The 27,908-nt window shown below is 43.8% G+C and overlaps 1 protein-coding gene and 1 long non-coding RNA gene across 2 annotated transcripts in view; both read right to left on the bottom strand.

The window, feature by feature from the left end:
- Positions 1–21,365, bottom strand: part of PLXNC1 (plexin C1) — a 68,915-nt gene extending 47,550 nt beyond the window's left edge. Inside the window, exons 1-5 of the mRNA XM_084496473.1 lie at positions 20,334–21,365; positions 10,993–11,115; positions 7,915–8,049; positions 5,787–5,887; positions 700–814 (exon numbers count right to left, since the gene is read on the bottom strand). Coding sequence (XP_084352599.1) covers positions 700–814; positions 5,787–5,887; positions 7,915–8,049; positions 10,993–11,115; positions 20,334–21,350 — 1,491 coding nt within the window. The 5' untranslated portion in view covers positions 21,351–21,365. The remainder of the gene's footprint in view (positions 1–699; positions 815–5,786; positions 5,888–7,914; positions 8,050–10,992; positions 11,116–20,333) is intronic.
- On the bottom strand, positions 18,194–20,327 carry LOC311422943. The gene is made up of 2 exons (XR_014685544.1): positions 19,651–20,327; positions 18,194–19,573 (listed from the first exon to the last, which is right to left on the bottom strand). It is a non-coding gene; the product is annotated as an uncharacterized lncRNA (long non-coding RNA).
- Positions 21,366–27,908: the final 6,543 nt, after the last annotated feature.

Raw genomic sequence — 27,908 nt, 5'->3', positions numbered from 1 at the left:
TATTATATGCTGTTATAATTCCTTCAAAATATTTGAGCAAGAGCATTCAAGTCCTCACAGAGAGCCTACATTTGCATCCATATCCAAAATGCACTTAATTATGAAACAGAATTTGTCTTGTAATTAATTATTCTTTGTTTCTCGCTGAGAGTGCTTTACAAATATGAACACACTAATGCATTCAATCAGGAAACCAGAAACAATAGCATGCAGATTAAGTGGCCGGTCACAATACTTGATAATCAAATACTCAAGGCTATGTTTGCTGTGAACAGATACCGAGTAAATACTAATATCAAGCACTTAAAGACGCATTTGTGTTAGCATATGCGCCCCAGTGAATGTTTTGTAACTTGTTACAAAGCTCAGAACTTACATAATGCACTCAATCCATATTCACTGGGAATATGAAAATAGCTGATAGTGATATAATGGAAAAGTTCTCTTTGTCAGCATAGTGAATCTTTGAGTCAACATCATGAAGTATAGCTTCAAGATACATTTTATGGGAGAGGAAAAGAACATCTGTCTGATCTACATATTCAGCATACTGAGATTTCCAGTACTTTTGCCAATTGTTGAGGTAAGAAGGACATACATATGGAATGTAGTGACAAAAGAGGGGAAGCTGCAATAAGTGACAAAATGACATGTTTTAAGTCACAATAAACAAATACACATAAAATTGGGTGTACATACCTGATTTCTCTCAGGGAAACTTAGCAGGATTTTCAGATCTTTATCAGGTGCATGTGAAATGTTATACCAACCCTTTGTGCTGTTTGAACGTGTACAATTTTCTTTTAATGTGCACCTAAAATTATACATAAAATTATACTAGCTTCCTTACGATGGCTTTGATTTCAGACACTGTACTTCAACTTATTTAGTATGCTATTGATTTTTTACAGCAACACTATTGATTTTTTTACAGGAATATGGTTAAAACTGCAAAAAGCTCCAGGGAAACAATCAGCAAAATCTTCTGCTTATCAGAATAAATTACTCTGCATTGATATATGCTCTAGGGTCTTCATTACGTCAACAGAACTTAAACATATACAAGATACTTGGCTAGTAACAAGGGACGTGGTAGCCTGAGATGGAATTCATCACCCCCACTTTCAACTACTTCATTGTACAGCTCTAGATCTGACCCCTTTTCACTCTAGACTCAATGGGGAGAAATATGCTCTTTCAGGGTAAGATTCTCCTAAGTTATTTTGGACATTCACACAAAAATGAAATGAATCACACTATAGATTCTGCTGCTTCTCTCTAATAAGACTAAGAGGAGACGGGGATGAAACTCAGACGTGGAGCTGGGATTTGAATGTGTAGAGCTGAGATGAATTCTTTTTCCTAATCACCTCTATTGTCCACTGATGTGAATGGTAAACTTTGCTCTTGGTTAAAAACACCTGTTTTGAAAAGGTAGTTCTAAATAGATTTCTCCATCTTCAGTAATAAATTAATTTCAGAAGAAGGATGGCAAATAGTAAACAAGAATGTTGTAAATGTCAAATTGCAGGAAAGAAAAACTATACAACAGCACAAAATTAAGTAAGAAGGAGGGAACACCAGGATATATAAGTACTGTAAGGATAATACATATTAAAGCATGCAATAAAAAAAGAGAATCTTGGAATACAAATTAGATAGACAGTCACTGAGTCTGAAAGATGAATCTTTAAAATACTGTCTGTTGCGAACAGCTAATGAACAATTCATAGATTAACTTCAAGTAATTTCCTATAGCTAGCAAGTAAAGACAAGTTACTGCCAAATGCATATAACTTAATATTTTAATATGAATTTGAATATTCATAAATGTGATACTTAATGCTTTAATAATAATACTTTTCTACAAAAGGTAGAAGCGTGTCTTGCTTCAATCATGTGACCAGTGACATGTTTATTAGGGAACTAGTCTTTTGCTAAAAACTAGAAATGTGGACATTCTTGCAGAGCATGGACCTTGATATAATTTTTCCATGAGGAGCTCACTGTTTAAACATAATTCACAATGTTTTTGTTCTTTGGAAGGAGTAACACATAAAAGACTTTCAAGAAACATGTCCACCACTTTCCAAAATGCCCCAAATAACCCCACAAACAATACAAACCCTAAGGCCACCTTCTCTGTAAATTAAGATGTTGGCAATAGCAATGAAGTTAATCACAGGGTCACTTCCTTTGTGGTCTAACTGAGGAAACCGCTATGTAAGAGCCTGGTGGAGCTTTGCATCTGAATACATTCAAAACACAACTACACTGTCAGAAATTGAAAGAATGGCTAACAATCAGGACAAATTGAAGTCTCGTTTATATCTCTGTTCACCTTACTGAGATCACAAAGGTCCATCAGCACCAGCTTTAGAACTACAAAGGGTGGCTGGGATCTGTCATTAACTCATGTCCGCAAACCAGATGCTCAAATATGTATACATAAATGATTTTCACTGGGAATGAGGCATGGCAGAGAGACATCCAGAAGTTTCTGATGTGCAGAGGATCACACTCTTGACCATGCAAAGCAATATACTTGTCAAACTTGTTACTAAATAAATACATACATTTCAGTGACACTAATATTAACACATTAAAGAAGAAAACCGTTGATAAAACTGAATATTTAAAACCATCTCAGGACAAAGATAGTTACATTCTTAGACTGACAGAGCAACACAAGGAGGGAGCCAGTCTCCCTAAACTACAATGAAGAATCTAACAATATCATTGCAAAAAATGTACTATCACCTATGACCAAGGTCTGCAACTGTCTATGCCAGGAAAGAAATTGTCTTTTGTTGCTCTAAAAGCTGATCTTTAACTTTCAAACAATTGGCAATGGAAAATAGTCATTTCATAGGAAACAGACACATAAGGGGAAGTAGAGCATCTGATACCTCTCAGCATAAATTTTCACAATTGCTCTGTAGAAGCCAAGAGTAACAAGAAGTCCACCCATTTAAGGATGACATTATTTTGTTGTATTCCTATTTTGAGACAATCTACACTGTTTGCAAGCACATTGTAAGGAATACAACAGACAAATATTATTTGTGAATCACACAGTTCTGAAAATTTACATCCAAATTTATAGAGAAATACTAAGAAAGTAAAAAATATCAATACAGCAAAAGTAGCTGAAAGTTTCTGCAGTCTGGCTTTCTTGGAAAGGTGGAATAGCCCAGACCCCGTCCAACACAAGAGAATTTAGACATAGTATCAAGACAAGACACAAAGCAGAGGGTGAGGTTAATTAATTAACTGGGAGAAGAGAGCAAATTGAGAGAGCAGGATTCCAAGGCTTCCATGAGAGGCAAAGGGGCACTGTCTGCTTTAAATACCCTTTGGAACTTCAGGTTCAGATTTCAGGCACCCATAGACATATATGTACTGGGTTATTTCCATATTGAAAATACATGTAAAACATCAGTGCCTTGTACTGGAATAATTTCAACATACTTTAGGTAGATCTGATTCATCTATAAAAAATCTATAAACACTAGGAGAAATCACACTATGCAATGACTAATTGTTTTGAATGATTTTAAGGGAAAAGAGGAATTTATATATTTGTCCCTATGGAAGACAGAGTAGACATGGGAAGATTGGCAACATTTTGTTTCATCTGTAATAAAATATGCATATTTTTTCATCAAAATACTGGATTTGAGTTCATGCAGTCTTCAAAATGAAGCCCTGCTATTAAGTTTTATTTAAAAAAATAAGTGCGTATTTAATACAAAATTTATTTTCAAGTGAGAGTATAAAACATATAATTGATCTCTAATTCAAAATAAAAACTTTTGTGACAACACCATGTGCATTTTTTCAAAAAAGAATAAAATATTACATATTGCTATAGTGAACTTTGATAAAAGTATCTGTTAAAAACATGTCCTCTTTTTCTAAAACTTTAATTAGAGCTCTCTCTTCACAAAAACATTTAATGATGCTAAGTGCTAACAATGAAAAAATATGTAGGTGTTGAAGAAGATCCATATTATAGTACTCCATTTTTTCTCCAAAAGAGTAAACTACTTCTTTTTCAACCGGGTGGAAACTTACGGTGATTCCCCTACTAAGTAGGGGATTTACTGACTGAAAACTGTTATTTGTAAGCTCTTTATAAGGTAACTAGATGCCTGACAAGCTTAATGCTGTAACTTATAGAGTCTCTAATAAAACAGGAAAAGAGGATATGAAAAAAAGAACAAACAAACAAAAAAAGCACCCTGGAGAATAAACACCTACTCTCTTCTGATAACCACCTTTGCAAACACAAAGAAGCAAATCTTCAGCAAAATCATGGTAGCAGTGAAACAAAATCAAAATGAGTTGTATTAACCTTTTAAAGGATGCTTACTAGTGGAATTCCTTAAAAATAAATCTTTTAACCAGTTTTACTTCATGTTTTAATCAGTGACAAACTGGCATAAAAATAAGGTATACGCTGGTAACATCAGCTGATGATAGAAAGTTGGGAACATAGCCATGCAGAGTAGGATGAGACTACCACACAGGAAAGCTTAGATAACTTTGAAATGGGATGACATTTCAAAGCACAAGTACAAGAACGTGTACCTACAGCAATAAAAACCTCACAACCCATATGTGCTATAGACTGGAAACTCATCAGTTGGAAAGAAAACAGAGAAACAGAAGGGCCTGGGGGCTTTGTTTGATCATGGATGATTGTGGCCCATCAATATGATGCAGTCATGAAAAAGACATTTATGAACCCAGGACACAGTAAGTAAGGTGCTTCCTGGACAGACCGGGAGGGATTAAAGACCACTGAACAAGCTGAAATCTCTTGTGGAACACTTTGACAGCCCAGGCCGTCCTTATTTTAAAAGGATGCATAAAAACTTCTCAGAAAATCTACTGGAATGGAGTTGAAGAAAGGAGTGCCTTATGTGAAAGGAGCTGTTTCAGCACAGCATTACGAAAGTGAACGGGACTGCAAAACCAGGGAGACAATTAATGTGAGGGACAGGGAAAACCACTGTGGGCACTAGAACAAGTATAACCCCTCAAATAGATACGTGTGTGATGAAAATGAGCAGAGAGATTTTAACCAGGAAAAAAATAAAACATTTGGATAGCCATGCAATCAGAACAAGCAGGACAAAAATCCTATCTAAATGTAAGATGGAGCTTGATCGGTTTACGGTGGCTTTACATTATGTGATTTCTTGCAATTGCCAAGACTAGGCTCGATGACCCAGGAATTGTTTAAATCCAGGCCAAAGACATGCAGTAGCTTTAAAACCTGATTCAAAGAAAGCAGCAAACCTAATCACTCAAATGCAAGGATGAAGTACTTAGAAACTAATTTTCCTCTAGGCTAGACCAAAGGCAGTGGATCCAAAGCAGGGAATTGTGAATACTGAAGACAACTGAGTGCTCTTTCCCTGTACTAACCTGCAAGAGACGCCCAACTATTAAGATAATTCAAGTATGAGTATACAGTTTTCTCTCTCAATCAATTTAGAAAGCAAAACCATCTGCTCTAAAACCAGAGCAATTTCTTCTTTTTAGCCCAACGTACATTTTATGGATAGATCTCAAAAGTCGGAGGGTTAACATAGGCTGTAAAAGGTACAGAGCTCCTTTGCACATAACAATAAAGTGGCTCATAATTACGACTATGATTGATTTCATAAAAGTTCAGTAGATACAATCTTGATGCTGAATACCCCCAAGCCTGTAAAAATGTACACTGAGTAATAATGCATTGCTTTTATATGCAAGGCTAAAATACCAGAAAATACCTTCGATTCAAAGAACACCACCCACAGTAGGGATCCTTTGCAGATAAGCATTCTTGCTCGGAAACATATCTACTGCAATTTGCAACTGGTATTCTTCTCACCTAAAACCAAAGAATGCAATAATACACTGAATTATAATAGCCTCCAGAAACAGGGAAATCGAGGGTTACCATTAAAATTCTGACAGCAACCAAGCACGATCCCTTCAGGGAAGTTTCCTTACAGACTCCCCTCTGCCAGGAGACCTTTGGATAGAAATATGCGGCCTATTTTACACACACTGCATTTTGTCATCAGATGATGAAACTCCTCTGACAATGACAATTTGGTTGTACTACTCAAAGGCCAGCATGGACAGAGTAATGCAGGAAAGACTGATTAGCATAGTGAGTTATAGGGAATAATAGAAAGGAGGCGTATTTTACAAATAATGCTCTGCTTAGCAGCATAGTTTTCCTCTCATTAGAACTGAAATTTTTAAATGGTAGATGAAGATGCATCCAAAAATGCATGCGCAAAACAAAATGCATCTGTGTTTACATCAACATGTCAGGTAACTGCATGTGCACACTGGAACAAGCGCATGCAACTACTTAGCATGCATGCAAGCAAATGCTATTTCAATAAGCAAATATAATTGTGGCTGTATTGTATATATCTATACTTGTACATTCAGCTTGAATATCCTAGTCAGCCATTTTCAGAAAAGGAAAGGAAAAAGAAAAAGAGAAAGCTGTTTACAAATACAATAATGCTATTAATAACAGTGCTAATTAATACTTTTAATAAGAAAAATGTTCCTGATTCAAACCATTTGTTTACAAATCTGTAAAAATTAAAAGTTTCTATGTTTAGTGAATAGAAAGAAGGATATATAGCTTTCTGCAGAACTGCATTTACTTTTTCCAACTACAAATTTTAAAATTCAATTTAGCTGAAAGTGTTTGAGATTTAATTTCAGAAACTAGACAACATCTTAGACGACTAGCAAGTAGAAAAAAAAGACAGTGTAGATGCCTTATTTAAGCTACAAGAGATGATTAGAAAGGCATTTATTCCTAGAAGCCGTTGCTCCTCTATAACAAGTTGCTCTTGCCAAAGAAAACGCGAGTCTTTCCTTTGAATATTTACATATATTTTTGACAGAAATTTTGAAACCTTCTGCATTTGTGATAGATGGTTTGTATCAGTCAGGAGTTGTCCCACCAACTTACCCACTCTCTCAGACGGCAGGTTAAAATGGTATGTCCACTGCTGGAGAAGGGATCTTACTGTAATGTAAATGAAGGTAACCAAGTGCTGGGTAAAATCCTGTCCGGCTAAGATGGACAGCCAGCCCTTATATTTTCACTTCCATCTTCCCAGCTGCTGGCGAGACCACGGGATTTGCTGAGTTGATGCTCAGCAGCCCCGCTGCAGGACATGCTGCAACGACTACACGGGCTCCTGGGAGCCACTGCTGGGATGCAGCTCTGACTCAGATGCCCACACGCAGCAGCTTCCAGGGATTGCCGGACTCCTTGGCCTCACTATGCGCACACATTAATCACTTCTAATTCTGGGGTTGTTTTGTTTATTTGTTTGTTAAGTCTAGGCCTAACTGAAGATAGTGAGAACTTTATCACTGACTTCATCAGGACTAAGACTTCAAACCCATCTCTCACAAATTAAGAGATTTCTCCACATCAGAAAATGCATAATTGAACAGCAAGCCCTGGCCTACCAATACCTGGATTACCACTTCAGAGGAACTCAATCTCCAAAGAGCCTACAAGTTTTGTTTGCAACCTCCAGGCTTGATTCTGCATGATTCCAGCCTCCAGGAAAAAAAAGAGAAAAAAAAGCCTCTCTTGATTGAATGACATAAAATAATCATGGGATTAAGGGCTTTGCTGGATCAGAACAACAGTGGGCAGCACCATGGAAACAGAAGCTCTTCAGAGCTCTGCAGAAATGCAACCAAAACTTAGAGAACATAGCCCAGTCTTAGATATAAAGCTGGTAACTGCAGTTTGGATGTTTAAGTTTGGACTCTGACCCATACTGATGCTTCACCTCTAAAGTGTCAGAAATCCTTAGAGCAATAGTTTACTTTTTTATTATTATATTTTTTTAATGCTGTGCTTACCTTATTGGCAGATGACAGATAGATGTAGTTATTATCTACTGGATCAAGTCGAAGTTTGGGGAAAATAGAGGTTTCTTCTTTAATTTCATATAAAACCTCTGGGCAGTTAGATTCCATATCCTCATTAAGAATAGCCTAAAACACATGAAAGAAAATGATTCACAAACCCTTTTATTGATCAGTTAGTATTTTAACCAAAAGCCCAATTTCTGTTCTTTCAGTAACTATATCAGAGTCTCTGAGCTGATTTACTGTGCCCTGATACTGTTTACTTACTGCACTGGGTCTCACGCTGTGGAAAGATGGAAGAAAAGACCATCAGAACAGAATTTCTACAACATACACAGCAGACACATTTTGCACTGAACCTAGCACTGCTTTAGTGTATGAAACATCCCACTCACCAAGTATATTCATGATTGTCACAGAAACTGAATGTGGAAGAGACACCTATATCCCCGTCATATTGTGCTAAGTACTCCTATGAGTGGAGAAGAGAGTAGTAGTCCTCAGAAAACAAACTAATATCCAGGTACCCATAATGTAAAAGTGGATCTATGCAAATAATTGACAGCAGTCTTCAAGACAGAAGTTTCTTTGTGGCTTCTGTGAGTATACATCTCAAGTGGTTCTTTCTTATTCTGCTCAACGGTAGTTTTCCACCACCCTTCTCACCAAATTCAACAGAACTAGAGACCACAGAAACTTTAATTTGCAAGTTAATAAGCACACTAACACTGATACAAGTTTCTTCCATAAACATGACTAAACAAGGTCATGTTCATGGTCTCTGCTGTGCTAAGGAGACATGAAAGACTTCAATTCTGTTTTTCATTATCGAAAGCACAGTGTGATCAAATAGACAAAAGCTTTTCAAGCTCTCTATTGTATTCCTTTCCAACTGTCTGCAATAGAAGCAAAAAATTAGAGTCATCCTTTGCAGTGTAGACAGGAAATGTACATTCTAGCAAAACTCGGAAAAAAATAAAGTATAAAAGACCTCTGGCTGGATGGTTGAAAAGTTTGATAGTGAGATAAGATGACTTTCACTTCTAAGCAACTTATTTAAGCTAGCGTAGGTCAACTATATAAGCTAAGGCAAAATTAGCCTTGAATTTTCTCTCTAATGGACAGCCATTCACATCATACAGGCCAATGAATAAATAAATATGCTCTTTGGCCATGCTCCCCAAATCTACCAATATTTAATATTTCCACTGGTAAATGTAAGGGTATGTAGAAGGAGAGTGTCTGCTCCTTTAACGGTACCTGCTCAAGGACCTTTTCCAAGGCAACAAGGAAAAGGGAGACAGTGATGGGAACCAAGTCTGGTCAGTAACAGAAATCGATGAGGGCATGAGACAATGTGGGAATCTTTATTCCAGTAAGGTTATCTGGTAGAGGACTTCTAATCTGGGAGACAGTCACAATACAGAAACATCCCAGTCACACTTGTTGCTGGGCTATCAAACTGCAGGTTCTGGTTCCAGGAAGGTCAATCTGGCCTTTACAGCTGACAAGATTGTGAACCGTGAGAGCCATGGAGACTGGGAGGGTGCAGAAACTGCAGAGTTCTGCAAACCCACAGGGATGTGCAGGGGCAGGAGGGACAAAGAGGTGGGGAAAGGTTTAAAAGGGTATAAAAGGGCTGGTCACGTGTAACAGGGCCTGTCGGTGCACTTGTCTGGCCAAGTCCTGCGTCTGATCACCACCGTCTGTCCTATCTTCTCTTATTTTCCCATTAAATCTTTCCTTGACTCTTTCTGTGCATATTCACACTGTCCCTCAGTGTACATGCTGCAAGGACTACTTGCCAGCTCCTGGCCAGACCTGTGTGTGTGTGAGGGAACGTCAGTGCCAGCTGCTGGAGTCATACTGGGAGTGTAGATGTCCCCAGCCTGTGGTGCCAGCAACTGAAGAGAGTGGAGTCCTAGCATCACATACTGGAGTGAGTGGGGTCTTCTGCTCCCTGCCACGGGGCAGAGCCGGTCTATGTTCCCAAATCAGCTACTGGGGGGGCCAGTGCGGGTGAGGTGAGTACGGGCTCCACACTGGCAGCTGGAGCGGGGCTGTAGGTTGCAGCCCCTGTGCCTGGTGCTGGCTGCTGGAGGGGCCCACGTGTCTGTATCTTCCCTAGCCTGCTGTGTGTGGGGTGTGCCTGTGTATTTGCCAGCAAACTTTAAGCTGGACCAGGCAGCAAGTAGCAGGCACCTTGGATCCAGGTCAAGTATCAGGTGGGCAGGGAGTCCATGCTGGTACGCCCGGGGGGGACCTGTGGATGCGGTGTGCATGAGGGACGAGTCTGTGAGTGCTGCATGTGTGCAGCAGACTTCAGGCTGGAGCAGCCAGTAGGCCACCCGTAAAGTGGGTAAGCAGGCCCAGAATCCAGTCACGGATGCTACGCAGGCTGAGCAGCCATGCCAGTACTTGAAGGATCCACACGTGTGTGCCTGTGAACCTGGAGAGTGCTGTGAGTGTGCCTGCACCAGTGACCTTCCGGCTCTAACAGCTGGAGGAGGAACGGGCCTCATCTGTGTGTCTGTGTTTTACATGAGGCCTATGCGTAAGTGCTGCTGAAGGCAGCCCGTGTCTCTCTGGATACATGCTCAGCTTTGCTGCTGGTGGGACCTGCAAAGGGGAAGGCAGCAGCCACATCCCCAGCCTGGGCTGAGACCCTGGGACCACAGGCACCAGGCTGGGTCCCAGCGGTCCTTCGTTGGAGCGACTAAAGGGGATAGCCACGCTCTTTACCTCACTTAACAGAAAATCAAAGCAAAGAAGTAAACAAAAGACAGAGTAAATGAGAACTCCACAGTCCATAAATTGATTACCGTGGGCATTAGCAGATTAATGAAATGCTTCCATGAATTCTAAACAGGGTACATAATTGCTTTTGGAAGTTATCTTGTTCTCCAAGTAACAATACAGCAGTTACTTCACAAACAAACAAAAAAGAAATTCAGAGATGCAGGGTGGTATATCTGTTTATAATCCAGTGCCTAAACAATAGGAAAAAATACTGCATGTGAGCATGGTAGTAGCTGATGCAGAAGGGAGAAATTCCCACACTCCACTTACCTTCAGTAACTGTCCATCATCTGTTCCCAGAAAGAGAACTATCTGATTTAAAACAACTGTGCCATAAACAGCCGCTAATCCAGAGTGAATCAAGGTAGGTGATTTCTTGATTGATCGTTCCTCCTGAAAATCAGATATAGGAGAAAATCATTACAAAACTATTAACCTGTAATGCAAAATGTTAATAAAAAAAAAAAAAAAAAAAAAAGAGAGAGAGAATCCCTGGAAAGATTCTCAGAAAACTCAACTTCAGAAAATAGTGTGGGTGACATTTTTATTCTGGCAGAATTTCAGAGCAACATATCTTTGGAAATGTCACAGAAAACTACTTTTTTTATACATGGCAACTGGTCATATCCATGATAGGGATTACATATACTGCAGCTAAACCACTGATCTCAGTGGGACACAAATTTAGTCTAATAGCAGCACATTGCTTTGCAAAAAAAAAATCTCTTTTGGGGGACATAAGGCCCCAGACCTATTCTGGATTGCCAGTACTTCTCAATGAAGCCATGTTTTCCCATCACCTGACATCATGTATTATAAAGGCTACATATACACTCAGCAACCACTTTTAAAGGCATGCAAATGTTCTGGAGAAAGCAGACTTCAAACACACAGCCTTTTTTTTTGTGTGTCAGAAAATGAAGAGCTTCATCTGCCTGCATGGTTTCCTGCTTTACACTAAAGGAAGTTGAGACCTTATTACATAAATATAAAAATTACATAAAGCAGCATAAAGTTCATGTCAAGGAGAGCATAAAAGTATTTCCATGAACTTTAAAATCAAAATGTTACCTGCAATTCTCTGTCCAAACTGGATGAAGTTAAGAGACAAATGTATGTAAGCAGCTCATGAAAGAAAAAAATGGGTAGGGAATCCCTGTATTTTGTGGAATAAGAAACCCCAAGCCAAATAACCCAGACCTATCACCTTTACTGTAGACAACCAAGTTTTGAAAGGAAGCCCTTACTGTGTGAGAGAGTGGGAGAAGAGCTCAGGCAGAACCAGGTCTTTGGGAACAAGCCCTATATATCAGCATAAAATGCCCAGAATTTTAGCCTCAAGGACAGATCCCTAAAACTACAGGAACCCTCTGAGTATGAGACCTTATTTTGCTTTAACACACAAGACACAGTGTAAGAAGGGACCCTTAATATCTACATTTTGCAGAAACGTGAATGCATTTCCCAAAGTTACGAAGCAAATCTCTAACATGGTAACAGCTGAATCCAGCTCTCCTGCATGCTAGGATGATGGCTTAACCCCAAAAAGCCTTTCCATATAGAAATACATTTTTTTCTGAACAGCAATCCTAAGTCAATTAAAATCTTTTTCAGTCATCTGAATTATTTTAATTAGCTTGCAAGAACGGTCACTTGGAGTAAAAGAAGACTTGATTAACTTTAATATTTAAAGGTTTTTTTTCTTTCTTTTTTTTTTTTTCATGCAACAGGAAGAAGACATAGGAACTGTCATGTAGTGGCACAGAACCCCAGTAAAACCCAGTTTGGTATGAGCCTTTAGTGCCACAGAGATCTGTTTTATATATGGGAGAAAAAAATGATTGCAAGCATTTTGAGGTGGAAAAAGCTAACTCACTTTTTTATTAGATCAGAGGGTAACAAACTCCAGCACTGGTGCAGACAATGAGCCCTCACTCAGACCAAGGAGTGAGGAGATGAAGTGTTCCAGGCTTTGATTTCCAAGAGAATTAGGATTTTTTTCTCAGTGCACTGTATAGCAGCGTGAAGAAGACAAACCACCCTAAGTTCCTTGCAGACTCTGTACAATAACATCACAGAAGAAGGGAGGACTCACCCAGTCTCTGAAAAGCTTTGCTGCCAGATTTTATTTTGACCCACATACTAGTAAAATAACTAGTGTCATATCAGTGCATCCTCCTCATCTGACTGAGGAACCAGTACTGACAAGTGTGGAAGCCTCCTCCCCTCACTCTGTTTGCTGGAGGGAGGGTCACTGCGACATTGAGCTAATACAGATAAGGAGAGGAGGAATTTAGATGGTGGGCAGTCACAACAAAAATAGTCTTCTCTCCTTTGCAACCTATTTCTCCAGCATGCCCATTCCCTCCAGGGTGCAGCTGCTGCTTTCACCCTTCTGTCATCCCTCTTCCAAGTGCACTGATTTTTTTAACAAGCCCTTTTACTTCTTCCACTGTGACTAATGGGGTTACAGCACTGTAGGGCCTTCCCAAGCTTTTTCTTTCACAGACAAATCAAGCCCTAAAACATATTTACAGTCTAAACTTCCCTTATACTTGAAGAGTCATTCATCTCCACAGTCATCTACGCTGTAACACTTCCAGGCTCATTCAAACACAAGAAATGCAAAAGAAAAGACAAATACTGCTGCAGAAGACTTTTATTTTTTTTTCTTTTTTCTTTTTTTTGTAAATTTTTCAGTTCAACCTTCTATTTTATTGTTTTGTTCCCAAAAATCTTCACATAAACAGGTAAGCTTAGAGATCTCTTGACTTAACTTGCATCTTGCTTTTAAGATCAACCCTTCTGTGCTGTTTGGTTATTGGCACGAAAGGCATTTATACTCATTTCATATTTTGCACCTCTTTTTCAGGTTTATCTCTGTATGATTCCAGCTGCAGCAATCATATTCCCACTTCTAGTTCTGTCTTGATTTCCTCTTGATTCTTTTACATTGCTCACCTCAGAGGAAAGGGCAGCATTTTAGCTCACTCAACATTCAACATATTGCAGTTGGCCAAAAGGCAAAAATTAAGGATTTGCAAATCCATAGTGAACAAATGGGTGCAGCTATACAAAAGGGCACACAACCTGTGAGCATTGTATAGCAATAGCCAACACTGGAACAATACAAAAATGTCTTTCCTAGAGGGAAAAATCTTATGGAAACTCATTCTTCTTCCTGAACTTTACCACCCTTCAAGCTCTTCCATCAGTGGCTACTACATCAGAGGGTAGCAAATACTGGCGCATGCAGTGAGCCTTTATTAATCGCAAAGAATCAAGGAGACAAACTGTTCCAAAAATTTATTTCCATCATTTTTTTTAAGTGGTATATAGCATAGCAATGCTGGAGGACAAACCCAGGTGTGCAAACTGCAAAACGTGAGGGAGGGTGGCAGGAAATGTGAGGGTCTTCACAGAGAAAGGTCCTGAGCCTCACGATGCAAGGCAGGAGGGCCAGTCAGAGGCTACCCTCGTGGAAGAGGCTGATGGAGGCTCCTGAGACATGGGAGGCTAGAAACGTGTGACTTCTTGCAGCAGAAGAAATGCTCCTACTCCACCCTCAGTTCTGAATTTACAGAATCAGTGAAGCGCACTACTAAGCAGTGAGGGAGAACAAGCTCCATTAAAAAAGGCTTTGAAACCAACTGGGCTTGAACTGAGCACTAGCAGAGAGAGCAAGAGGAAGTGGTGGGTGACAGTGGTTGGAGATTCCCTTCTGTGAGAGATGAAGGCACACATCTGCTAAACAGTCTTGCTGTTAAAATGGGTTTCTTTTTTTAGGGGCCCTGATCCAGTACATTGCAGAGAGACTGCCAATGATTTTCCATTCCTTAGACTACCACCCACTGTTGCACACCCACTTGGACACCTAAGACACTGCCTGTAGCAAATCAGGACTACAAAGCTCTGGGGGCAAAGTGAAGGAGAGAGGACCCCAGGTTTTGTCAGTCCTACGGGGCCAGTGAAGGGTGATGCTTTCCTGGATTTGCTACCCACAAACAAGGAAGAACTGACCGGAGATGTGATAATCAGTGGCAGTCTCTGCTGTAGTAGCTATGAGATAACTGAGTTCAGGATCCTGAGGGCAGTGAGGAACAAACAGCAGAGTACAGACCCCTGGACTTCAGGAGACCAGACTTCAGCTTGTTCAGGGAACTGGTTAGTGGGAAAGGATTTAGCCATGGGTCTCTTAAGAAATCTCAACTTACAGAATTTCTAGGGACCAGATGGGATCTGTAGGAAGATGCTGAAAGAGTGATGTTACCGCAAGGTCATTCTCTCATACTTCAGAGATTGTGGAGATCAGAGTAAGTCTCCAACAACTGAAGAAAGGCAAACATTGCAACCCATCTTCAAAAAGGACAGTAGATGTCATTTACTTTGACTTTAGCAGGCTCTTGACACCATTTCCCACAGCCTTCTTGTATCCAAGTTGAGATGTTGAAGGCTATACAGCAGGACTGAGGGATGGGTCAAAAACTTGATGGATCATCAGGCTCAAGGAGTATCAGTTAATGGTTTGTACTCTACCTACAGATTAGTTATGGGTAGAATTCCTCAGGGAACCTACCCTGGGACATGTCCTACTCAATATCTTTATCAAGAACATGGAGAAATACACGGTGTCAGAGGGACAGGAGATGCACAGCCAAACTCTTTAGTGAGGTGCATGCAGGACAACAAGCAATAATGTCCACAAACTGAAAAGGGGAAGGTTTCCTGTGGATATGACACTTTAAATAAGAAAAATCCTGATGAGGACAATTTTGCAGAATATGTAGTGCAGTTTCCATCCATGGAGTTTTCGAGCTCCAACAGAACTAAGCCCGGTGCAACCCTATCTGATCTCGGAGCTGACCCATGCAGGAAGCTGAACTGGAGACCTCCTCTGAAGCTCTTTCCAACCTGAATGACTCTCTGGTCCCAAGGAAGCAAGTCCTCTGTTCAGGAGTCCCCAGGCTCCCAAAATTTCTCACTCAGAACACCTTGTGAAGCCAGACGACAAAAGCAACTCTTCTTCTTACTGGTAATGTGAGAATTTAGAAGTCTCATGTGGCTTACTTCCCACACCAAACATGGGCAAACCGAAACTGGAAATTCACTGCAACTGGGCGGAAATATTCACTCTAGAAATGTTAATTCGATAAGTCTGTCAAACATCAGATGAAATACTAGCAGCCTGGTAATACACAGGAGATGACTTTACTACCGGAAAGTTAATTACAGGGTCAATTTTTGATACCAAATGATATTTACAAGTCTGTAAATCTCTCCTTAAATAAAAGATCATGAATCTTTCGGAATGAGTTGCCAGACAAATTCAAATGTCATTCCTGCAAATTAATGGTCATGGTTAAACTGATGCAACTCCGGTGACTTCAACACCTGAATCTACCAGCTAAGATTTGTCCCAGGGTTACAAATTATGCTTGATAAATTAAGGAGCACATACCGACTCACAGACTTAGCACCCACTGAATAATGCAAAAATTCAAAGAACAGGCTGTTATGTATCCTTACTTGCATTAAATAGCAGATGAAGATTCAACAGAAATATCTTATCATTTAGCAACCGTCTCAGCCTATCTGTGATCCACAAGATCCTGGGATCTCTGGGAGAGATCTGAGAATCTAGCAGCTCCTGTTCAGCCATGGAACAACAGAAGCAAAGCCCTTCTTAAAGCTCATGAGCTTCTGGAACAAGTTTGTGAAAGATTCCAGCATGCCTTGTATGTCCTGGCTAAGGAGCTTCTACTTCATAATTATGATCCACCAAAAATGTTTGTTAGTGCTCAGTCACACTTCTGAAAAGAAACTGAGAAAAAGATTTGGCAACTTCAGATGTAATGACTATGGAAATCGTGAAGATTATGTACTTATGTACACATAGTTTACGCTATCAAGTTCAATAACATACACCTCAACAGTGTACATAAGCAGATATACTCAAAATGAAGAGATATGGATAAGAGGAAAACAAGTTGAATATAAAATTGCAAAATATTTTCACAGTTTCATCTAAGACGTCACTTTTCTCTTGCTTGTTACAGATCATGTTTCTGGAAATAACAATGTTGCATACATCCAGAATAAACACAGCCAAGTAGGACAAAATGCTCTGTGCATTGCATTTCTCGCATACTGCAAGAAATTAAGCGAAATTAGCTTCTTCTCATAAGCAGAAGATTCCAAAGAATTTGTAGGAGTCAAATAGTTTTTGATACAGCTGGTAAGCAAAGATCTTAAAAATAACTGATTTTGAATGACAGGATCAAATCCAGCATCAAATCTTACTGCAAATGTCAACGCGGGCCTAAGTCGTGGTCCACGAGCAGAGACCACACACCTACCATGAGCTCCTGCAGGACGGTAAGCAGTTTGGCACCAATCCAGGGAGGTACTCAAGTTCACACTTAACCTTAAATGCATGGGCATCTCCTCTGAAGATGACAGAACTACTCGTATGCCTAATGTTAAATATGCTCTTAAGTGCTTTACTGGGATAGGGCCAGAAAGCTCGGTACCTTACAGGAATGAGCTCACGGTAGGGCGTGCAGCAATAGCACGGCAGGGATGTCAGGAGCACAAACACCTCCGGGTGAGCCCCTCTTGCAGTGTGCCATTCAGAATCGCAGTGCCAACACAGTGCAAGCACAAGCAGCTGCGTGGGTACAGAGAGGGATGAGGATGTCTTGCCTAAGAGTAATCAGAGTAATTACAGAAATGTGAGGAATGACAGGATCGGAAGGAAGATAAACTGCCACCGATCCCTGACATACTCTCACTAAAAACCATATTCCTGCAGTGAGGAAATTGTATTTGCAGTCCCTACACAAACTGACAGGATGTGTCCGTGCACACACACACCTCATCACATCATGTCTGAGCTCGACAGTTCAAGTGCACCCAGCAAAGGCAATTAAGACCCGCAGCACACTACAGTACTTAACATCTTCAACACAAACGTCAGGATCATGTTTGACAAGGTCCACCAGCCACAGACACCATCCAGGTCTTGAATTCCAGGTGATCATCATGTTATAACACACTCTTTTCCTCTGTCCCAACACCGTCTTCAAAAGACTGGACACAGAGGCACATGTAAGCACTGCTGCTTGTCTACACACCCCCTACAACACGCTCCCGATGCTCTGTGCTCCAAAGCCACCCTTTCTGGCCACAGCCCGTGCCAGGGATGGCACACAACTTCCTCGCATGCTGCGTGCTGTCTGACGCGCTGCGCGCTATCTCCCTGCCAGCTCCGTACTCTGCACACTTCTGAGTCAGAGAAGGGTATGTTCCACTTTCGCAGGGACTCATGATTTGGTGAGAGACAGTAGAAGGATCTGGACTCAAACAACCCAGAAGCAGCAGCATATGGGCCTGTCATCTACAAAAGCATTCTGCATTAGCCTAGCCTAACCTTCTGTACTATAAAAAACATATTACAGCTGAACTAGATGCATTTATTTATATGTTTATAAACTATAAGCACATATCATTAGCTTAAAAAAGGGAACACAGTTAGTCATGTAACGCTACAGGTCGTATTACTACACAACACCCCGATGTCCTGTGATCACACAAAATATTAAAATACCATTATCCCATCGGTGGTAAACTGTACGTACTGTTGTGCCAAAATACCATGATTAATGACATCACTGTAGTTAGGGACATAATGTCAGGCAATCACTTTGGTCCTTTTTAATGTTGGGATTCTTCAGCACTGTGCCCAAATATAACGTACATTTCCAGGAGGGAGACAAGATTTTGGGGTTATGAAAGTAACTTTGGAGTAACAGGAGTCCAATGTAAATCAGACAGATCCTTTGATCTGTCTGATCAGTGGATCACTGACTTTCCGTATTCAGCTGTTTGGATGTGATGGAGAGAGGAGACTGAGAGGAGCACAGGTCAGGGACGTATCTGCCTCACCTGACATGTGCTACCTTACCCTGTGAATTCCCAGGGACTCCTCTGGACCTTATAGCACGGGGCTTTGAAAAGTGCTTATAAAGGATCTGCTGCCCAGGGAGGTTTCATTTTTCTGCTTCTGCATGCTCAGAAAGCACCTTCTGAAGAAAACCCATGAGTAATTAGAAATAAGGAATACAAATTGCAAATCCAACCAGCAAGCAGATATTTGGGGATGAGGATGAGACTTCCGATTCATTCAGCAAGTTTGCCTTGTGAGAGCACCATAATCACGCACTAAGTTACAAATTGGCACTGGATATCAGAGAACTGGCTCTGGCTCTGTTGTGAGAGTTTCACTATTTACTTCAGCACAGTTGTTTCACCCACATGGTGAAATGGGTGTTCCCATTCATAATGACATCCTCTGACACTGGCAGTGGTGTTGCAATTCAGCAGGGAACTGAGCAGAATGAATCATATGTGCCCTCTGGTAGCTTTTATTTGGAAGAATCTCGGCACTCTGCTTTGCTGTGGGCTACATTTTGTCGCCCAGGAGAGACTACTACACTTCTTTCAAGGCGTTTCCAGCAAACTCCTGTCATAACAGTGTAAGGATTCAGGGGTTAAGCTGCAGACTCCACAGATGGCTCTGGAGCTGCAAAAAGATACGGCTTGCTTTACGATGGCTTGCTCGATCCCCTGTGGTTCCCCCTGGTACTTTTCAGCATTGTTCCTTTCTCCACAGCTCTGAAAAGACTCTGAGTGTGACTTGAAAGCACGGATGGGCCTTGCAAAAGCACCTTCTTGTCCTGAATTACATTTTTAGCTTCCCGAATTTCCTTTTTAGTTCATTTCTTTACTAGCTGCCAAGGCCACAGCAAAGCAGGTAGCCTTGCCCACCCTCTCTCCATGTGCACAGGCCACCCTACAAAAGAGGAAGGAGTTCACGAGACAGTGGTACAGAAAGAGCTGACCAGGGGATCTCCATGGGGTATCGCTTACCTCTGAAAATGTAACCACTGAGACAACAAATACACACTGGCTACTGCTGTCTGCTGTGCGTGCTTGTCTGGGGGGCTTGCGGGCCCTCTTGAGCAAGGCCAGTCCCGGGAGGTCTGGAGAACACCCGCCACCGAGCAAGCAAGCATAAATAACTCGTGAGCAATGGGCATAACAACAAGCACAGCCCAGTGCACAGGAGTCAAAGTGATGGGCTTTTTTTCCATTTCTGATGTAGCTGCAATGACACGAGATGTGAATGCACAGAATAAGGTAGGAGATGCTTTATCTAGGCTCTGTGGAAAATACAATGAGGTATGACTAATTCTTGGCAGAAAAGGGTGCACTGAGTGAACAGCCCGAGTCTTGAGCCTGACCCAGCATGCCCTCAGGTGTTCCCTCAGACACATCCTTCCTGAGACATAGCTGGGAAGGACGCTCCAGGATCTGCTAAGGGATCGTCTCTTTAGAAACAGAAAGCGCCGCACAGATCTTCAGGGCTGCCGGCGCCAGGGCTGATGCGCAAAGCTGAGCGCGGCTCTGAAGTTCCCCTGAACTTCGCTCGCCTTTGGGTCCCCTCGCCGGGGACAGCCCTCGAGTCATGCACAGCAGCACCGGCAAAAGCAGCACCAGCGACAAGACCGGCATGCAGGGCGAAAGCTTAGCAAAACCCCGGCCAGACTTACGCAGTGGTTCTCGTTGACGGCGAAGTGCGTGGAGGCGCAGGCTTGCTCCCTCATCTCCTCCATCCCGAAGATGCAGACGGCGGTGGCGTTCCAGGTCTTGGCGCTGTGGCTGTGGTTGAAGACGCCCACCCACCAGCCCTTCGCGCCCTGGCGGACGAGGCTGGAGGACACGATCAGGCTCCTGCAGCCGCAGTCCAGGTACACCTGGCCTCGCAGGGAGAAGCCGCGCTCCGAGGGCTGCAGCTGGTGCAGCACGGCCATGCTGGGCGGCTCCGGGTCCGTGCCCGACTTGGCCTTCCAGCGGTAGTAGGGGAAGAAGAGGTGGCCGCCCCACCACAGCGCGTCGACGAAGTGCAGCGGCTCCACGTCGTACTTGATGATGCCCAGCTCCTCGCTGGGCAGCAGCGAGTCCGTGGGGCGCACGGTGATGGCGGTGGTCTGGTCGGACTCGGAGGGCTCGCAGCCCTCCCTGGCCTCGCGGCGCCCGGCCGAGTAGGTGGCCGCCACCGCCAGGTACCAGGCGCCGGCCTGCTGGAACACCACGCCGGCCGTGGAGCCGCCGGGCAGGCAGCTCACCACCTCGGTGCGGTTGAAGCGCTGGCGGTAGGCCGGGCGCTCCCACACCTCGCAGCTGCCCGACGCCCGCGTCCAGCCGGCCAGCAGCACGCCGCCGCCGCCGGGCTCCTCGTAGGGCAGCAGCAGCTTGCTGCGCACCCCGGGGGGCTCCCCGCAGCCCGAGCCCGAGCCCGAGCCCGAGCCCGAGCCCGAGCCCTCCGCCAGCGGCGGCACCCGGCGGCGCGGCCGCAGCTCGGGCAGCAGCTCGTACAGGCAGCTGCCGCCGGCCACCAGCACGCCGCCGCCGCTCACCTCGATGTTGTCGATGGGGGCCCCCGGCAGCTCGAACGACTGCGGGCCGCCGGCGCCCGCCAGCGCCGCCAGCAGGGCCGGCAGCAGCCAGCCCAGCCCCAGCCCCAGCCCCAGCCCCAGCCCCAGCCCCAGCCCGGCCGGCGGCGCCATGGGCGCGGGCAGCGCGGGGCTCGGCGCCGCGGGGCGCCTTCAGGCGGCGGCGGGCGGCGGGCGACGCTGCGCCATGCTGCGCCCCGGGCCGGCCGCCGCCGCCGCCGCCTCCTCCTCCTCCTCCTCCTCCTCCTCCTCCTCGGCGGGGCGGGGAGGAGAGGAGAGGAGGGGGCGCGGTGCGGGAGCGGTGGGCCGGGCTCCTCCGGGAGGGCTGCCCAGGCACCTCGCCGCCCTGCGGCGCCGCTCGCCTCGCCTCGCCTCGCCTGGCTTCCCCTCCTTCGCTCCCTCCCTCCCTTCCCTGCCGCCGCTCCCCGCCTCGCCGCGGACGAGGGGCGGGAGGCGGCCCCGCTGCCGGGCGTGCGGGGGGACGGGGAGGGGAGGGGAAGCAGGGGAGGGGGCGAGGCGGGGCGCCGAGCGCTGCCCACACCCCCCCGAGCCTCGCCGAGCCTCGCCGCCGGGCGTCCCGCGGGGCTGGCACCCCCTCGGGGCACCCCCGGCAGGGCTCCGGGCCCGCAGCCCCGCGGGGGTCGCTGCCGGGGTCCGCCGGCAGCCGGCGGCCGGGGAACAAAGAGCCGCGGGGTGCGGGCACAACGCCCCGCTCCGCCCTGCCCGGCAGGCAAGGGGCTTCTGCCACGGTTGGGCACGGAAAGGGGGCTGTGGAAGCTGGCAGAGACCCGTTTCTGTCCTCGCCGTTGGGTTTCCCTTTGAGGTCTGGGTGAGCATGGGCGTACAACCCACGGCCCCTTCTACTGGGAAGAGGACGCAGTTCTCCAAGCCGACACCACTTTCTCTAACACCAACCCTCCATTTACACTGCTTTTGCCCCAAAGTGGCTTTACAGCAGGACAAAGTAAGAACTAGAACAAACATATCCCCTGTACTAATGAGTTGAGCACCATATTTCCAAGTAGGAAGCACCGGGGCAGTTAGCGAATTTGTGTCCTCTTTCTCCATTTCCGTACAAGAATCATTGTGCAACAATTGCTGGTGCTCTGGTCAGCAAAAATATTTTACCAACTTGCAGCAATCAGGGGCTAGGACGCACACACCCATCAAATTCTAAACCCTGCACAACTTGTTTGCTTATCACAGTGGCTACAAAACGTGTCAAAGATCTACAAAATGCACGGGGAGCGTGGAAGAGAATCGTTGCACGAGGATGCGAGGTGTACTGCTAACAAACACTGCCGAGGATGCGAGGTGTACTGCTAACAAACACTGCCTGCAGCTCCCTGCGCGGGACTGAACTTCTTGTCATCTTGTCAGCAGGTGAACAAAGCATTACAGATCATCGTGCCGGTATCACCAAAATAGGCTGTGTACACAAACACAATTTACGCAGCTTTTCAAAGGAGGCTGAACGTGTCACACGAGTGCACCATGTGCTGCCTTGACTTGTCGTGCTCACAACTGTGAGGCTGAGGGAGAGTGAACCCACTTCCTACCTGCAAGGCACCTCTGGTACTGGCCACAGAGCACGTCCAGCATTGTCGCCCTCTGTGGACATCCCTCCAATCACAAGTCATTGAGCTCTGCATCCGTTGGCTTTCAGGGCTGACCAAATGACCTGTTTCTCTGGATCTTTGTTTAAAACATACCACATGTACTTCACCGAATGACTGATTTGCTTAAATGGGTGATGCCCCTGACAACCAAGACAGCAATGTTCTGCCTTACGTTTTGCTTGCTCTAGGACCCGTGAAAGATAGCCTGCGCATGGCTGCCGTCACAAGAGAACAGCCTGGCTGTGTGGGGTGGCAGGTGCTACCCAGGCAGGGCAGGAGGCTGCGTGCCCCCTGTTCCCAGACTGCACTCGGAGCCCCATTCTCCAGACTCATCCCTGCCTGCATCACTTTTCTGTTTCTGTCCTTCCCTTCCTCTTCCCAGGGAAGCATCAGCTGGAACCAGGTCCTCGTCTTGCAACACTGAATTTGGTGTACACTTCTGAGAGCCACTGAAGTGGCTTTATGCTGAAAATCAGTGCATGAAGTTTTGCCCATGAGTGGCAGAGTCCCCTCAGTTCCTTTCAAAGCCATGAAGTAAAGAGGAGCTCTTGTCTTCAGCCTGTCCTTCCTGAGGTACCCAGGAGGATACCAGCAGAGCTGAGCTCCTACTGATGTTATGGAAATAGAAAGCAAGGCTATGGGTTTATTTCGTAATGTTGCTGAGTGTAATAATTCCTATTTAATACAGAAGACCAGAAAGTGGTGCAATTAGTTTGTAATGCTCTTAGAAAAACTAAACAGAAAATGGCAGGTCATATTGCTATACTGTCTTGGTCATCAGTCCCATAGTTGGTACAGGTATGCTGTTGTTGGTTACGTTTTATTTCTCAGTCACCTCAGAAGGGGCAAACAAGGGCATCTGCCTGTTAGTCTTACATTTTACAAAGCATTGCTGGCTAACTCTGGCACTCCAACCTAAATTTCTAAAAAAGCTAGGGAAGCAAAATGAGCCTCCTTCACTCCAAAGAGCTCTCTTAGACCTTCATCAATATTAGCAGAACACATCCTGAATTAACTTATGATTGCCTTTCCCACTGTGGATCAGCTGCCTAATTCCCTCCTTATTTCTGATCTGCATGCTAAATTTCTCAGCAGTTATGACTACACAGAGAATCTGACAAAATATTAGTCAATAAATGAGATTTATGTTCTTTAATTTATTTAGCTTAACTTCAATATTTTTCCTGTTTTGGAACTCCAAACCCAATTAAGATTTGGGCTGATCAGTTCGTTTAATGCACATGGTTACCTTAGCTTGGTTCTGAAATCTTTTTTTTTTAATTTTTTTTTTCTCAAAGGATAAATAACCTGCTGTTTATAAAGCAATAACAGGTAACGTTACTCAATTATCGGTAAATTTATCAGTAAAACATTTTATCATCAGTGTAATATTTGAAAAAACTGCACTTCTCATTCTGTAGTTAAGTTAATGTTGTAATGTAACTAAATGTTGACTAAATAAAAAGGAAATGCTGGGCAGCTTTTCAAAAATCTTTGCTGATAAGGATTCAGTTCCTCACAGAGTAACTGCATTTGATTACTGAAACTGATTTTGCAATGTTGGATTTAACTTTTTTTTTTAAACGCATCATTTAGTCTAAAAATTACCGTCCCTTTTGCATTTTTTGATGGTCTTCACAGCGAGGAAATGTCAGCTTCAAGAACAGACTCCTTTGTGACCCTCGAGGAAATTCCTACCGCTATTGCAAAAAATGAGCAATTAACTCTGAAAGGTCTGCAAATAATACAAATGAAGGTAGAGGAGATTGGCCTGAATTCATGAATCTACTAGTCATATTTGCCTACATTAAAATATTCACAGGTATTAATGCTTCCTGTATGGTGGGAGAGGGAGGGAAAGAAGGAATGAAGGGAAGGAGGGAAGGAGGAGAAGAGGGAGAGAGAGAAGGAGCAAGGAAGGAAGCAGATTTTCATCCTATTTTCATTACAAGCACTATAAAAATGTGGATAAGAAAGCAGGCAGCCCCTATTGTGTAACTAAAATGCAGTTTTTAAGTCACATTATTTGTTTTCTTTTCAAATGTATTTTGAGATAGAGTAGCAATGTTACAGAGAAGGAACTGAGGAGTACACACAGGAAAAATAGTTTGCTCTTCTGTGTGTTTGAAAATGCTCGTAATCAAAACCAAGATGACACTGAGAAAGTTGATTTTGTGTCAGAAACACAACCAGGGAACCTTTGTTCTAGATGACCTGTGCCTCAAGCTTCCTATGTAACACTGGACAAGAAAAATCTCTCTCTGAACCCCCTGTTTCTCTGCTGTATTTATGAGAGAAATAAAATTAGTTAGATTTCAAGGAAGCTCCGTGGTCAACATTAGGAAAGGCACTATATAAATGGGAAATAAAATTACAGGATTACAGGAAGGCACACTTGCAATACAGATAACATCACAAGTGAAAACAACTTAATGTTTTTTATGCTTAGCTTATCATAACTTCCACGTCTGATATGTATCAACAGCTATGTTTTACCTAGAATGTATTTTTTATTTTATTTTATTTTATTTTATTTTATTTTATTTTATTTTATTTTATTTTATTTTATTTTATTTTATTTTATTTTATTTTATTTTATTTTATTTTATTGTGTTTGTACCTCGGCATCCAACAAAATAATGTCTCCATGAAGTAACTGCAAAGCAAGAGAGCTGAACAAGATCAGTCTCCTTTTTTCCCTCCCCAGCTGGCAGGGTCCATCAGCAGCTCGACCAGGCTTGTCCCACAGCTGCAGCTGAACAGTGACTGGATGGTACTGGCCAAACACTGGTAACACACCTGAAACTTGTATTTTCTTCTGTATTTGCATCTACTGTTTGGATGCACACAAAAAGGACACAGCACACAAGGAATTCTGGACACAGAGCTTTGTCCACAGCCTGCTGGGGATGGGTTTAGCATGTCAGTGTAATTTCCCAACATCCAAGGCAATGCAGAATAAGAAAGGCACAAAGGTGTCACAAAACCATGGTAGGCTCCTCCATCCTCTGTAGGCATGTTTGTTGCTTCATTCTTCTGGTGCTGCCTATCTATGAAGGCAAAAACAAACAAACAAACAAACAAACAAACAAAACAAACATGAATTTGAATAAAAGGGGCCAGGGTTTGGGTGAAGGAAGAGTGTTGTGAGTATGACAAGTGAAAATCAAGTGAGAGTATGTCCTGGTTTCAGCTAGGATAGAGTTAGTTTTCCTCCTAGTAGCTGGTAGGGTGCTGTGTTTGGGATTTAGGATGAGAAAAATGTTGATAACACGCTGATGGTTTAATTGCTGCAGAGCAGTGCTTACACCAAGCCAAGGACTTCTCAGCTTCTCGCTCTGCCCTGCCGGCGGGAGGTTGGGGGTGCAGCAGGAGCTGGGAGGGGACAGAGCCAGGACAGCTGATCCAAAATGGTCAAAGGGATGTCCCGTACCTTATGGAGTCGTGCTGAAAAATTAATATGGGGGGGCTGGCAGGGGTGGAGGGACCACTGCTTGGGCATAGGCTGGGTGTCAGTCAGCGGGTGGTGAGCAAGTGCACTGTGCATCACTTGTTTGTACATATTATTATTAGTAGTACTGTTATCATTATTATTATTATTATTATTCCTCCTTTTCTGCCCTAATAAACTGTCTTTGTCTCAACGCACGAGCTTTCATTTCTTTCGATTCTCTCCCTGATCCCACAGAGGGAGGGGGAAGGGTGACCTAACGGCTGTGTGGTGCTGAGCTGCAAGCCCAGTTAAACCACAAGAGAGTGTAAGGGTAACGCTGAGGATTACTGAGGGAAAGAGGGTGAACCACGAAGGACAAGAAAGGATGTGAGCCGGATGGGAGCAAGGGATCAATATCTTTTTAGATAAGTGAGATCAGAGGGTAGATAAAGCTGAAGAAGAGGCCGATAACAGTCAGCTGTTATATATGCTGTTACAACTCCTTGGGGACCTGCGTGGGGTGGTGTAACCACCAGCAAAAAGTCCACGGGCTCCAGGTAAACTGTTGCTTCACGGAGTCCCACTAATGCATCTGAGCCCCTTGCCCAGGGACGTACACCCTTCTGATGAACAGCGTGTGACCCTGGGCAATGCTGCGCCAGCAGAGTGGTCTGGGTGCAGATAATGCTTCGCTTCATGGGATTGGCAGGATGCAAACAGAAGGCTTGCCCTCCAGCTAACTGTGGCTGGAAATGTAGAGATAAGCTCTGACTATCAGCATGTGGTCCTAGAAAGTATTTTTAACATGAGCAGTAACCACAGAGAGCAACACTGCTTTCAGTGTGGAACTTATTAACTTTATGGCACGGGGTGTATGACATGGAAACCTGCGGGAATTTATGACCCAGAGGGCTCCTTCCAGTGCTTCGTTCTTATGCCAAACTTGCCAGCAAGGGTGGTGATGGGATGAGTTACCTCTGGTAGCACAGACGCTTTCAAGAGTGACCCAAGCTCTTGATCAGGCTGTCTTTAGAAAGTGATAATGATCATGCAGTGGAAGTGTCTAAGATTTATAGCAGGGTTTGAACCAGTAGCGACTTTGATGAAATGAGGAAACAGAAAATGCTTTGTGATGTGTCCCTTCCTGTGTGAGACCAAACACAAAACCTCCATATTGCCAGTTCCTCAGTGTCAGACAAACATGCCCTGAGTAAAAGCAGAACAGATGTCATCTGCCACATCTAACTGCTCCAGCAGAAAAGAAATATTATCACAAACCTGTTGCAAACTCCTTTAATTCTTCCCCTGGCAGGACTTACCGACTCTTGACACCTGCAGAGCAGATACTCAGCTAAGAGCTTACTAAACTGTTTCAAACAAAATCTGCTGGATCATCATGTTTGCTATTTAGCTGTCTAAACCACCCCATCTGACCCATCTGATCCAAATAAGACAGATAGAGGGGAGGTTGTGCAAGTTTTTCTGCTGCCAGATCTGGAGGGCTGATAAATTCAAGAAAAGGGTTGTGCTGATAAATTCAAGAAAAGGGTTGTGCTGATAAACAGCTGCATATGGGCTGAGCAGTGGCAAAGGAAATGGTGGCCATCCCCTGAAGAGTGC

The sequence above is a fragment of the Aythya ferina genome (assembly GCF_964211825.1).
Source record: "Aythya ferina genome assembly, chromosome: 1".
Classification (NCBI taxonomy): domain Eukaryota; kingdom Metazoa; phylum Chordata; class Aves; order Anseriformes; family Anatidae; genus Aythya; species Aythya ferina.
The sequence above is the reverse complement of the archived record's forward strand: the minus strand, read 5'-3'. Positions and strand labels throughout refer to the sequence as shown.